This window comes from Typopeltis vanoorti, chromosome 4, assembly GCF_054136105.1.
Source record: "Typopeltis vanoorti isolate ZY-2024b chromosome 4, IOZ_Tvanoo_1.0, whole genome shotgun sequence".
Classification (NCBI taxonomy): Eukaryota; Metazoa; Arthropoda; class Arachnida; order Uropygi; family Thelyphonidae; genus Typopeltis; species Typopeltis vanoorti.
Window position 1 is genome coordinate 94,134,986 of NC_143552.1, and position 15,050 is coordinate 94,150,035.

The window sequence follows — 15,050 nt, forward strand, 5'->3', positions numbered from 1 at the left end:
CAAAAGTTTCAAGGGGTGGTATCTAAACCACTTTTTGATATATGAAAAATCCATAGCCCACTCACAGTATTAATATACTGTAGATTGTTTACAATTTTTCATGGGGGGGGGGACACACGCACACAAAAAAAAAATCCTTGAAAGTTTGTAATGTACCTTTTCTTTTATGCTAAATAGTAAATCAAGAAAAAAACTTTTTCCCCTCAGAACTTTTTTTTTTTGAAAAATTTGAAATTGAAAAAAAATGATGAAATGAAAATTTTGATAAGATTCATATTATTAGCTTTCATGGATGTTTTATGTATCTTTAGGTGTATGCATGTGGGAAATTTTGATGTTGGGCATAAAACCATTTCAAGGTGTAAAGAATAATGATGTAATTGGTCGGATAGAAAATGGAGAAAGACTTCCACTTCCACCTGGTTGCCCACCTCGTCTGTATAGCTTAATGTCACAGTGTTGGTCATATGAACCTTCTAAACGTCCCAGTTTTAAGGAAATAAAAACTGTTTTACGGTAAGTTTTTTGAGACTAAATTAGATGGTGCATGCACTAGTTCCTTATATGAGCATTTGTGTACATGCTCAAACATTTGCACTATAATAATTTCTTTTCTAAGCTTCATCATAGAATTTTAACATTAGGGTAAACAAAGTTCAACACAGACAGAAATATTAGGCTTAAATAAAACAGAGCATTGTACAGAAAAATTTGTTAAAATCTAAAAGTTCACATAGATAAGTCAAATGGAACTGCCATGTAAAGCCTATGGGAAGTATCTTGCTCTGATAACACCAGCAAAAGGATGGAATGGAGAAACTTTTATATTGCTTAAAGCTGTAATAAAAGTAGAATATCAGTAGGAAGTCATACTTCATTTTGTTCAAATGAAGTTTGTAAGATGTTAATTGGGATCTCCAAGTATAGAAGGTAGAAGGGAAATAAAAGGCTTATCAACCTTAAAGTTATAAAAAGAACATCAGCATATTAAATCTGCATATTGTAGCTCTCATTGTTGAAATAAAATCCACAAATTTTGGTTTGGTCCCAGGATATAAGTTCACAAAAATAACCCTTTTTTTTTCGGAAAGTAGAGAAAGTGTGAAAGATGATGATGATATATGCACAGCAGTTACCGATGACAGCATTAAAAAAGTGCGAAATGTGATTCAAAAAGACAGAAGGTTGGGTGTTCGAACTGTAACTGTGAAAGTTCATTTGAACAGGGAAAATGTTTAACGCATTTTAATGGAAGAATTGAACATGAAAAAGGTTTGTGCAAAAATGGTTCCAAAAATGTTGTCAGATGAACAAAAAGAACATCGCAAGGAACTTTGTTTGGATCAGATGAACCAGATTTGTTGAATTCGGTAATTACTCGTGATGAAACTTGGATATTTGCATATCATCCGGAAACCAAGCGACAATCAATGCAGTGAAAGTCCGCAACATCTCCAAGACCAAAAAAAAGCACGCCTGAGTCGTTTGAAGTTCAAGATCATGTTGATTGTTTTCTTCGATATCCAGGGTATTGTGGTGGCAGAGTGAGTTCCCAGTAGCCAGACAGTAAATCAGCAGAATTTCCTTGAAATCTTGACGAAATTACGTGAACGCATGAGAAGGAAACGAACAGAACTGTGGATAAACAGTTGGGTTTCACACCAAGACAACATGCCAGCCCACAATACTTTGATGCAGTTTTTAGTTGATCATGACATCACTGTGCTTGAGCACTCACCCTATTCACCAGACCTGGCTCCCTGTGACTTCTACTTCTCCCCAAAGGTCAAGTCTGTGCTCAAATCTTTTGTCGGTAGAAGATGTGAAAGAAAAAATGACAGAGATCCTCAACAGCCTTTCAGAAAATGATCTGCAGATTTGCTTTGAACGTTTCAGCATCATATGCAGCTGTGTGTGTCAACTCAGAAGGGAACTATTTTGAAGGAGATCATAATTGATTTTCTCAGTTTGTTAAATAAAAAGAGATACAGGCACAGTCTCGTTTTTTCTGTGTCAGACCTCGTATATCTGTGGTAATCTTGATTGCCGTGCATTATCTTTGTATTGTCAGAAAACATTGAATATCTTCTGTCAGATCCTTCCCAATATCATTAATATATAGGTTGAACAACAGTAGTCCAAGGGCTGATCCTTAAGGTTCGTCAGTGCTAACCTTAAATCTGATAGATTCACTCCTCCATATCACATTTTCTGATATCTGTCCTTCAATCATCCATTATCCAGGTTTATATTCTAGTCCCATAATTCTCTAATTTGTGCAACAGATTTTCATGTGGTATCCTATCAAATGCTTTAGCAAAGTCCAATAGTATCATAGTGTATCCATTCTCCTTATCCAACTCAGCTGTAACATGTATTATAATATATGAGCAAATTGCTCTGACATGACCTCCTTTTAGTAAACCTATGCTGTTCTTTACAAAGTACAGGGTGAAAGAATCCCTGTTTAAGGCCTTGTGGAGGGATCCAAATGTTGTGAAACTTTGCAGGAATACGTTGTGTGTGTCATGTAGAAGCAATATCTGGAGGGGATTAGTTCCAGAATTCACCAGCAAAGGGCATTGTAAAGAACAAATGCATGGAATTTGCATATCACACAACTCGGCAGATGTCAGGATGCGAAAATTACAGAGGTATTTCCCTACTGAGTGTTCCTGGCAAGATCTATGCAAGTATACTTGAGAAACGGTTGAGAAGAATTGTGGAAGAAAAGTTGGTAAAGGACAAGCTGGATTCAGGCCAAATAGAGGCTGTCGGGATCAGATCTACACTTTACGACAAATAGTTGAGAAAGCATGGGAATAAAACAATGATCTGTATTTAAGTTTTGTCGATCTGGAAAAGGCATATGACAAGGTGCCAAGAAAGAGAAGCTATTCAATACGCTCCAGTTATATGGTGTTGATGGGGCATTATATCAAGCAATACTTAGTCTTTATTTGAGTTGTAAGTCAGCAGTTAGAATTGAAGGAAGTACAGAAAGGTGGTTTAATGTTAAATCTGGTGTCAGACAAGGATGTACTTTATCCCCTCTGTTATTCATTATTTATATGGATCACATTATGAAGGAAAGTGGTATTAAACATGATATCAAAATTGGCAGTGTTAATGTCAGCTCTTTGTTTAATGCTGACGATTTTATACTTCTGAATAAATCCGCTACAAGTTTGCGAGATTCCCTGCTAAATTGAATAACTGTTGTAATAGATATGGTATGAAGATCAGCAATAAAAAGTCAAAGACAATGAAAATAGGCAAAATCGTTGAAAATATCAACTGTGTTGTGAACGGAAAACCTGTGGAACAAGTAAAACATTTCAGCTACTTAGGCACAATTTTTAGTGAAGATGGTAAATTAAATATGGAAATAGACAACCAATCAACAATGTCTTGTATTATATATCTAAATTATCTGTATACAAGACAGTGTTCAAATCAGTTTTAACTTATGAATCTGAGAGCTGGGTCAGAAGTGAAACACTTGACCAAACACTAGAGACCGTAGATATGAGAGTCCTGAGAAAGATTAGAAGCACGAACAGATGGCATCAATGGCAATATCATATTAAAAACAAGGATATTAGGAAAGAACTTGACATTGTCAGCATCCAGGAATGCATTAGCAGAGCTAATCTCAGGTAGTATGGTCACTTAAATAGAATGGGTGAGAAAAGATTAGCAAAACAAGTGTATTCTGCCAGGTTGGCAGGAAAACGACACAGAGGAAGACCAAGATATAGGTGGATTGATACTGTACAAAGTGCCTTAGACGATAGAAATATAAGATCTGATGTTGGAGTCTTGACAAGTAACAGACTGATTTGGAGGAAAATTGTAGATAGGAAGTTAGTAATGATGTAAATTTTTCATGTAGTACTATCATATCCTGTACATCCCTTGAGGGTACATAGCAGGAATTTGATGATGATGATAGCACTTACTTTGCCTCACTGTGCTTTGCTCGTGAAGCTGTACTACCTAAACAATAGCAGTGTTGTTGCTGCACTCTGTGAATTTCCTCACCTGGACAAATGTCGACAAGGTCCACTGTCTCCATGTGCTCTGTGACAAATGATTAGTCATTTTGAAGAAACAAGATCGTTAGGAGTTAGACCTGGCAGAGGTCACAAACCAACCAGTTTACAAGTGAATGAGGTTGCTACTGCCAATGTGGAGCAATTCATGATTAGCAATGTTGGTTCTTGCAGTGCACATGCTGTATCAAGACATAGTTGTGTCTTACACAACTGTCTAGAAAATTCTGTGGAAGATTCGGCATTTCTACCCATTCATGATAATCCTGACACAGGAGCTGCACCTGCAGGACTTTGAAAGTCAACCGACATTTGCTTTAACATTCCTTGCTTGAGTAAAATTGAACTCTGTGTGGCTATGTTGATTGTGGGGAATAAATACCCACATTCGCCAGGTATGGGGTATGCAAAACCCACATCCAATCCAACGAATTTATTTACATTCACCCAAAGTTAGTGTCTGGTGCGGGTTTACAGCTTCATTTATCATTGGGCCATTCTTCTTTGAGGACATTTGCTGTGAGTAGGTCACAGTACCATTCGGGTCCTGTGGCCATTACTTCCGAGAGGTATTGCGATATAATAAACAATTTTGTTGTGCTACAGCTATAGCAGTGCCTGTGCATGGATGGGGCCTCCTCAACACATCAGTCAATCTGTACAGGAGATTCTTCAAGAACTTTTCACGGAAGCCAGAGTGATCAGCCATGCATTTTACACTGCATGGCTGCCTCGTTCACCTGATCTTGACCGTGACTTCTTGTTGTGGGGATTTCTCAAAGATGGAGGGTTTATTAGGATCATTCCTGATAATTTGCCAGCACTGAAAGACAGCATAATGCAATATGTGCATAACATCAGTCCCAATCAGCTGCTGCTGAACATACTATGTAAGAGATGCAGTTTGTGGTATACTGTGGAAGGGCAGCATATTGAATAGTATAGCTAGTGAATGCATAATAGAAGTGAATAAAAATGGGTTATTTATGCTTGTTGCTTTTTTCCTTCTTAGACATACAGAAAAATTACTACATCATCTACATTTGTTATATCATACAGTGCATCTAGTGGCGAATTCTAGAAGTACCTTTTTTTTTTTTTCCCTCCTTCTCAGATTTCTCTTCTGCATTATTCTCAATGTAATCCTGCAAAGCTTTGCAGTATTTGGATCACTGGGTGGCACTCCACAAGACCTTAAATAGGGATACTTTAATTTTGATCACCCTGTATATTTTGTTTATCCACTCATTTTTGTATGTGAGTGCTTACCAACTTCTAAAATCTTTCGAAAAGTTGGTGGGTTGGTATCCAGAGATACTGACAGGTTGATATCATACATTCCATTTCTGTGGGATTTTTCCTAAGTTAAGACTCAAATTATACAAACCAGTCAAGGACCTAGCCACTTTGGCTGAACATTGTATTACCATATAATGATTTCCCATGTGTCCCTATTCTTATCAAAGTTATACATCAGCTCTAGAACCTCCTTCTCATGCAACTTTATCTCTTCATACAATGTAGTGGTAGCACTGTGCACTAATGTTACATCTCCACCAGGTTGATAGATCTTAACAAAGTGAGCACTCATTATGCGAATAATCATATCTGCTTCTGACACAAGTAGATCGTCTGCATTCACTAAAGTTATTCTTCCACATTCATTCTTTGTTTTATTTTTATTTTGTTTTACTTTCAGCATAATGATAACATTTTTGGGGGTTGCCTTTAGTCTGCAGTCTATTTCTTTTCATATGACTTATTTTTACACAACTCGTAACTTTCCTGACCTACACTTTATATACACACCTCCCTATTTAGGGAAATGGGGGAGGAGTTCTTAATAAAGTGACCATGTGTATTTCATAACAATATTCCTTCCATATCATCCTCTTACGGATCTCTTGTTTAATAAATTTGCACATCCATTTCATTTCCATCTTATTTGTTCATTGAACTCTAGGGGATGCATTCAGATACTACAGTATTTAAGTAGCAACGCTACAGTATCAAAGCTCCTCATGCACTGATGAGATCTTCCCCCTTCCACAACTGATACTGTGGGACCAAACAGTATTCTTCTGAGTTTATCATAATTTTCAGCTTTGTAGTTCAGTATGTAACCTGTTCTAATTGGAACATCCATATACTTAACTACTTCCCAGGTTCAGTACAGCATGATCACTTTCACTAACTGTGGCAAAACTGTCACATCGTTAACTGAGACTCCTTATACTATGATAAAATCTTGGACTCTCTGGTCTAGAGTTGCTTCTTTCACATATTGCTTGAGATAGTTGTCTCACAATATCTCAATAAATTCTTCTTTCTTATCAAAAGTTTCCTCTGTTACCCAGTGTTCAGATAATTGAAATCACCCATAATCCCATAATGATTACTCATTTAGTACCCATCAGGATTTGGTGATGCATTTCTTAGTCTGTCTCAAGCAACTGACCCATTGTTTTTCCATTTTTTTTCCATAATTCCATTTTTATTCTATGAATAGTTTTCAGCTTATGTTGTGTGCAAACAGTTATAGAAACCTGTTTACCCCAATGCATTGTTTAGCATAATACACAGAATTCAGCAGGAGTACTTGTAGTTGTTACAGTAGTCCTGGATTTAGTACTGTGCAATAAGTAAACATACAAATTTGTTTTAATACTGACCATATTGTAATGCATACAAAAATCTAACATTCTTTGCCTACCAGTTTTGCTAGTAAACTGTCTAGCTTTTTCAAGGCATTGACGGAAAAGCATAAAAAACTAGTAAATGCAAATTGAAAGGAACATAAAAACGTTGTGAACAAACTAGTAGCTAAGGTTACACGTTCGCGTGACAGAGACTGAAAGGACTTATTGTTCTTATTCATTATCACACATGCGTGTTTGTTGTAAACGCGTAATGTGATTACTAGCTAGCTGTAGTTCAGATGGATTTAAAGAGAGGATCAGGTTTTTCCACGAACTGTTCAGAATAGTACCCTGATTTCTGTTGAGGTTTCCGCCGGTTATTAACACTATTGTGGCTTCCTTGAATAAACGATGTCTGTAGCCGCCATCCAAATATGGCATGAAGCTGTTTTGCCACTCGATCATTGGTTAGATGTACAGAAATGATGTGCTAAGCCGGAAGAAATACTTCTGTTGAGGTTTACATTACCAACATGTTCTTTTTGTCTGATCTCTAAACTCCATGAAGTTTGTCTGATGTAGGCAAGACCACAGGAGCAAGGAATGTAATATACTCCTGGATATTTGTAGAATGGCACCTAATCTTTTGGGGATCCTAAAACCTGTCTGATGCTGGTGGTTGGTTTGAAGACCACTCTGATGTTGTAGGCTCTTAGTATTCTGGCTATTTGATAAGAAATTGACCTGATGAAAGGGATCACTAGAGTAGAAATGTGCTGGGAGCTTGATTCTTTTTGTCTGGGGTTGTCACCATATAGATATTTTTTGATGATGTTCAGAGGATATCCATTTTGTGATAATGTGTTGGCTATTAGTGAGAGTTCATCATTTCTGTACGTCTAACCACACGATAGAGTGGCAAAACAGCTCCAAGCCATATTTGGATGACGACTACAGACATCGTTTATTCAAGGAAACCGCAATAGTGTTAATAACTGGCAGAAACCGCAACAGAAATCAGGGTACTATTCTAAACAGTTCGTGGAAAAACCTGATCCTCTCTCTAAATCCATCTGAACTACAGCTAGCCAGTAATCACATTACGCGTATACAACAAACGCGCATGCGTGATAATAAATAAGAACAATAAGTCCTTTCAGTCTCTGTCATGCGAACGTGCAACCTTAGCTGCTAGATTGTTCACAATGTTTTTATGTTCCTTTCAATTTGCATTTACTAGTTTTTTTATGCTTTTCCGTCAACGCCTTGAAAAAGCTAGACAGTTTGCTAGCGAAACTGGTAGGCAAAGAATGTAAGATGTTTGTACGCATTACAATGTGGTTAGTATTAAAACAATAAATTTGTATGTTTAATTATCAAACAACCAAATGTGTTTAATTTAAACAGTTTAACCAAACACAAAGTTTGGTGCATAGAAAGAGAAAAATGCAGAAAGGCCAAACTTTTGAACCACCTAATGTTCTTTAAACGTTGCAGGGAATTCTCCATCATTCCAAAGTTTCTCATAGTCAGAGGTCATATCAACTCTATATCAGCTAAAAAAATTTATCTACGCACTTCATTGATTGGCACTGGTAAGAGAAACGATTCAACACACGAGGTATGAACTAAATAAAAGTAATATTAATTGTCGTCAGCTCTTTGATGACATTTCTAACAATTTAGAATATACCATATGGAACCAAATAGATCAAATGATACAACGCAGTTATGAAAAAACTTTCAAACTTTATAAAGACAAACAAATTAGGAAATTCAATGAACTTTACAAGAAAAAATATCGGACACAAAACAACCTCCCGGACGACAAAGTGATCTTTAATTTGTCGAATCATAGTCTCACAAAAAATGAATCTGCCATTCTCAAAAAAAGTTTTAACTTTGCGATTACACCCAAACACATTCCTAAAATGGATTTCAGGTGTGGAATTGAAAAAGGCCTATATCCACTACTGCAAAACTTAGCCAACACTATGAGATTCAAAAGTACCATAATCCTAGCCAAAGCCAAACAACCTATTCTCGACACGTCTCCTTATGATAGAAAGATAATCCTCAACTTGAAGAAAAATAAAGATATCATCATTACAAAGGCTGATAATGGAAATTCAACAGTTATCCTTAACTCTAAAGACTATCATAATAAGTTAAACGTATTACTATCAGACAACTCTACCTATAAGATCCTAGACAGAGACCCCACCATAAAAAATCATAAATAAACAAACCAACTAATCAGAAATTGTAACATTTGGCCAGAAGAAGTGAAGAGCACTAAAATCCTCACATCCCATCACTCCCAGACTATATGGGACACCTAAAATACATAAAAAGGATATACCTCTTCGTCCAATTATTGATGGAAGGTCATCCCCAACTTACCTTTTGGCCAAGCATCTTGTAAACTTATTAAATAATAAAATAAGATCAACAGAATCCTATATCAAGAATAGTCAGCACTTTGCAAATAAACTCCAAGCCATTAAGATTGCACCAACAGACATGCTAGCCAGTCTAGATGTTGTATCCCTTTTCACCAATGTTCCAGTGGAAGAGGTAATAAACATCATTCAAGACCTCGTTCCTCTAGACATCACACAGATGTTTAGACACTGCCTTCAGTCTAATTTTTTCGAGGTTAACAACACTATATACCAACAATTAGAAGGCCTAGCAATGGGAAGCCTGCTATCACCGTCTTTTGCAGACCTTTTCATGGAAAAACTTGAAAAAGAAATTCTCTCCACGATCCCCCCTAGACCACCTATATGGTGAGATATGTAGATGATATTTTCATTATATGGCAAGACAGCTTAGAAAACCTAAAATCGTTTGTGAATAAAATCAACTGAATACGTAACAAGATAAAATTCACTCTGGAGGTGGAAAACAACAGCCAACTGCATTTTTTAGACATTTTGATAAAAAGACAATCAAATAGTGTCAAATTATCTATTTACAGAAAGCCTACAGACACTGGAAGATATCTTCATTACACTTCAAACCATCACAGGACACACAAACTGAGCGTTATCCACATGTTGAAAAATAGAGCCCAAAAGTTTATATCAGAAAAGGAGGATACATAGACTGAACTCTCACTAATATCCCACACATTATCACAAAATGGATATCCTCCGAACATCATCAAAAAATATCTATATGGTGACAACCCCAGACAAGAAGAATCAAGCTCCCAGCACATTTCTACTCTAGTGATCCCTTTCATCAGGTCAATTTCTTATCAAATAGCCAGAATACTAAGAGCCTACAACATCAGAGTGGTCTTCAAACCAACCACCAGCATCAGACAGGTTTTAGGATCCCCAAAAGATTAGGTGCCATTCTACAAATATCCAGGAGTATATTACATTCCTTGCTCCTGTGGTCTTGCCTACATCAGACAAACTTCATGGAGTTTAGAGATCAGACAAAAAGAACATGTTGGTAATGTAAACCTCAACAGAAGTATTTCATCTGGCTTAGCACATCATTTCTGTACGTCTAACCACATGATCGAGTGGCAAAACAGCTCCATGCCATATTTGGATGACTACTACAGACATCATTTATTCAAGGAAGCCACAATAGTGTTAATAACTGGCGGAAACCTCAACAGAAATCAGGGTACTATTCTAAACAGATCGTGGAAAAACCTGATCCTCTCTCTCTAAATCTATCTGAACTACAGCTAGCCAGTAATCACATTACGCATTTACAACAAACACTCATGCGTGATAATGAATAAGAACAATAAGTCCTTTCAGTCTCTGTCATGCTAACATGTAATCTGAGCTACTAGATTATTCACAACGTTTTTATGTTCCTTTCAATTTTTACTAGTTTTTTATGCTTTTCTGTCAACGCCTTGAAAAAGCTAGAGTTTGCTAGCGAAACTGGTAGGCAAAGAATGTAGGATGTTTGTACGCATTACAATATGGTCAGTATTAAAACAATAAATTTTTATGTTTAATTATCAAACAACCAAATATGTTTAATTTAAACTGTGCAATAAGATTTTCTTAGCTACAATTCTATTTTAGTTGACAAAACAATTTGAATAGATATATTTTTGCTTCTTTTGCTGTAATTTTATTTGCAAAATATCATTTCAAAATGATATTAGTTCACTATGGATTTTTATAATTTCTGTTAAGCCAATACTAGGTTTTTAGTGCACTGATTAACTCTCCTCCCCTCAATTATAATTCCATTTTCGCTGGCAAAAGAATTTCAAATTTTACTCTGATGTTTGCTGTATCAGTTTTACACACACACGCACACACACAGGGTGTCCCAAAAATGTATACACACTTTGAATAAGTATAAATACAATGTTTATCAAGATACATCTCAGTTTTATAATCCAAATTAAAGAAGACAAATGTAGAATATTTTTAAGTTATCCCAAGTGTTCGAACATTCTGGCTCAGGCACTGCTGATAACGTAGACCAGTGGAATTGCAAAATTGTGAAAGATTTCATTTGGTATTTGGGCACATTCTCTTTCATTAAAACACTTCGATGCAGCTCAGTTTCAACTTTGTATGCAACATGGATCACCCTGTATATAGTTAAGGCATAAGGTTATAGAGCAGCAAATTTGCCAGAATCCATTAAATTCTATTCAAGTCTTTACTGTTAGAAAACCACTGCATTAGATTTTGTTGTATGTCTGCTCTGATATTTGCTATTTTTTCATGATACTGTAATTCATTCAAATATTCTTGATAATGCATTTTGATATATCTTTTATACTTTAAATATCCATGGAAAGTTCATTCTCCATTTCTTTCTTTCTTTCTTTTTTTTTCAGTTAACACACTTTCAAAACTTAGAGGTCATGTTTCATCATTTTCGATAAAATTTTTTTTTGCTATTTTTGCCATTTGCATTTCATATTTGTAAATTTGTTACCTGCTAAGTTTCATTGAGGAGTGTTAAATATAATAAAGAAATCCATCTCAGCGACTAAAAAAATCGGTCTTTTCATTGTACTATAGAGAAATACTGGAAGAGGAAAGGAGGCAACAAGAAGAAATAGTACGCAGAGAAAACAGGAGAATTCAAGCTATGTCATGGGGTAATTAATTGATCTATTTAATTATTAAGCAAATTTGATTATTAGTAAGCAATTATGAATGGGAAAACTAAATACAATAACATTTTTATTTTTGTAAGAACATGAAAGGTTGACTTATTTTATCATATTCTGTAAAATATTTTATATTTTGATCTTTCAGACCACTTATCGGCAGTTGCATGATGATTCTGTATCACTTCCTTTTCATCTTGATCAATATTCAGTATTTTAAATATTCTCTCTCTCTCTCTCTCTCTCTCACATGCACTCATTTCAACATTTCATTTTAGACAAAATTCTTCACATTGTTATGCTAGAGTGCTATTTTGACAATGTTAAAAATGATGATTGTTAACATATGTCTTTCCTTTGTAAATTAGTAAAAAAATAACATAGATCACGATGTTTATTGAAAACAAAATAGCAAAAGAAGTCACTTAACTATATTAGTATGAGATTTTATTTATTTCTTTTTGAATGTTTCTAATAATTTATCATAGAATTAGGGTTGAAAGAAAGATTTATTAGTATGGTATATTAGTTAACAAACAAATTAAATAGTTAATTAAATCAGTTATGCTTTATTATTTATTAAGGAAAATGTGTATCCTAAGAAAAATTAGTAAATAAAAAATCTACAACAGTAGGAAAGGACAAAATATACAACATTCCATGATTGAAGAAAAGTATATACAGTAGGCTCTTGATTTAACAAACAAAAAATTTATCCTTGTTGAGAGGCTTGTACGCTGGTTAAACATGATAACTAATAATTAAGGAATTGACAGCGTACACTAGAAATATAAATTAAATAAACTTTAATATATACTTTCCGATATTTCGGCAAACGTCACGTTGCCATCTTCTTGGGAACTTAATACAAAGATGTGCACACAAGTACTACATAACAGCAAATGAGAACCGAAGCTAGGAAGCTAACGTTTTCCTAAAGTCCTGATGGTGCCCCCTGGTGGGCTATATTAGTAGTTCTTGGCCTTTGGGCTGAAGTTCTTCTGATAAATGTTTCCCAAATTTGGGCAGTCTCATGCATCCAAATTTGTTGAGGTTTGGCATGTTCCTAAGGGCTGAGGCTGATTCCATGAATAGTCTTTCATATTTGAACTTGCTACAGTGTATTATTGTAGCTTTCTTCCATCTTATTCTGTAGCGAGTATCCAGAGCGTGGTCTGCAAGCCCAGAGTGGCTGTACTGGTGAAATCGAATGTAATCCTTGTGTTCTGAGATTCTGATATTTGCTGTCCTGCCTGTTTGGCCAAAGTAGGACAATTTACAGCTGCAAGGGACCTGGTATACACCAGGTAGGTCTAGGGGAAGTGGTTGGTCTTTATGGAGCAGATAAGGGATGCCAATTTTCTATGTGGTCTGTAACAAGTGGTCAAGTCATGTTTTTTTACAGATCACATAGAAAATTGGCATCCCTTATCCGTTCCACTAAAGACTAACCACTTCCCCTAGACCTACCTGGTGTATACCAGGTCCCTTGCAGCTGTAAATTGTCCTACTTTGGCCAAACAGGCAGGACAGCAAATATCAGAATCTCAGAACACAAAGATTACATCCGATTTCACCATACAGCCACTCTGGGCTTGCTAACCACGCTCTGGATACTCGCCACAGAATAAGACGGAAGAAAGCCACAATAATACACTGCAGCAAGTTCAAATATGAAAGACTATTCATGGAATCATCCTCAGCCCTTAGGAACATGCCAAACCTCAACAAATTTGGATGCATGAGACTGCCCCAAATTTGGGAAACATTTATCAGAAGAACTTCAGCCCAAAGGCCAAGAACTACTAATATAGCCCACCAGGGGGCACCATCAGAACTTCAGGAAAACGTTAGCTTCCTAGCTTTGGTTCTCATTTGCTGTTATGTAGTACTTGTGTGCACTTGTCTTTGTATTAAGTTCCCAAGAAGATGGCAACGTGACGTTTGCCAAAATATCAGAAAGTATATATTAAAGTTTATTTAATTTATATTTCTAGTGTACGCTGTCAATTCCTTAATTATTAGTTATCAAAAAATTTATCCTAAAGGAAAAATTTAGAAACTTTTTATTATAATTATTATCATTTGCAAATAATGACCTAACAGTGTGCTTTATTCGTAAATAATAATAATTATAATATCATTATAATATAATTATTTGATCATGCATCAAGTGTTGGGCTTGGGATATTACAGGATTTAATAGAGGGGAAGTGATTACCATTGTCAGGCTTACATTTTGGTTGTTTGTGCATTTTGCATAATTGCGATTTTTACATATTTTATAATAAAATACTTAATATTTGTCTATTATTATGGCCTCACAGGATAAATAAGTAAAGTGCAAATTTATTAGCTTGAGTGTTGCACAAAAATTAGAACTGATTGATAAGCTTGAAGGTGATGTAACTGTTGCACATGTGTGAGATTTGTAGTCAAAAAGCAACAGTTTCAGACATTCGCAAAAATAAAATAAAAAAACATAAGAAGTTTTGTATTAAATGCAGTCTAGATGATTGTTCCAAAACTACTTCTACGGTTGGTAGTAGATAACATATGAAAGTGGCTGTAGATAAAAACCTAGAGGAAGCAGTGTACAAGTGGTTTGTTCAGCATCACTTAAGTGATGGTGTTGTTAGAGGCATTAAGGCTTGCTAAGCATTTGGGTCTAAAATTTCCCTGGAAGTTTTTCCATTTGGTTATATTATAAATTAAACATACCAAGAAATTATATACTTTATTTAATCCTTTATCAGTGTACTAAGGCAAGAGATGTGAAGTCATTAGCTTCTATATATGAGTTTCCCAGTCCTGAAAATACTTCAGGCACAAACGTTGTTTGCTTACACTTGGATGGATAAAGGATTAAACCAAGGATATAATTTCTTGGTATCTTTAATCTTTTTATCCACATTGTTGATAAAAAAAACCCTGTTGTGAATCTTTAGGTGTAGATGAAGAACAAGTTGAGCCTTTCAGAAAATATCTAAATGACCTCATTAAAAAATGAGGGCCTCATTTTATCACAGCTTTGTAATGCTGATGAGACTGGACTTTTCTTTATCATGCTGTTCCTGAAAATACCCAGGCTTATAAGCATGAAACAAGCACCTCCCTGGTCATAAGCTAAATAAGGAATGAATTTCAGTTTTATTTTGTGCAAATGCGGATGACTTACATCGACTTAAGCCTATGGTAGTTGATAAGGCAAAAAGACCTCCTGCTTTAAACGATTTAATG

General features: G+C 35.5%; 1 protein-coding gene across 5 annotated transcripts in view; it reads left to right on the forward strand.

Moving 5' to 3' along the window:
- The window catches only part of LOC150107502 (focal adhesion kinase 1-like), a 496,861-nt gene that overhangs the window by 339,857 nt on the left and 141,954 nt on the right, over nt 1-15,050 (forward strand). For all 5 annotated transcript variants that reach the window (XM_090391922.1, XM_090391925.1, XM_090391923.1 and 2 more), the window contains 2 exons: nt 312-516; nt 11,719-11,798. In XM_090391922.1, the coding sequence (XP_090248048.1) occupies nt 312-516; nt 11,719-11,798 (285 nt within the window). The remainder of the gene's footprint in view (nt 1-311; nt 517-11,718; nt 11,799-15,050) is intronic.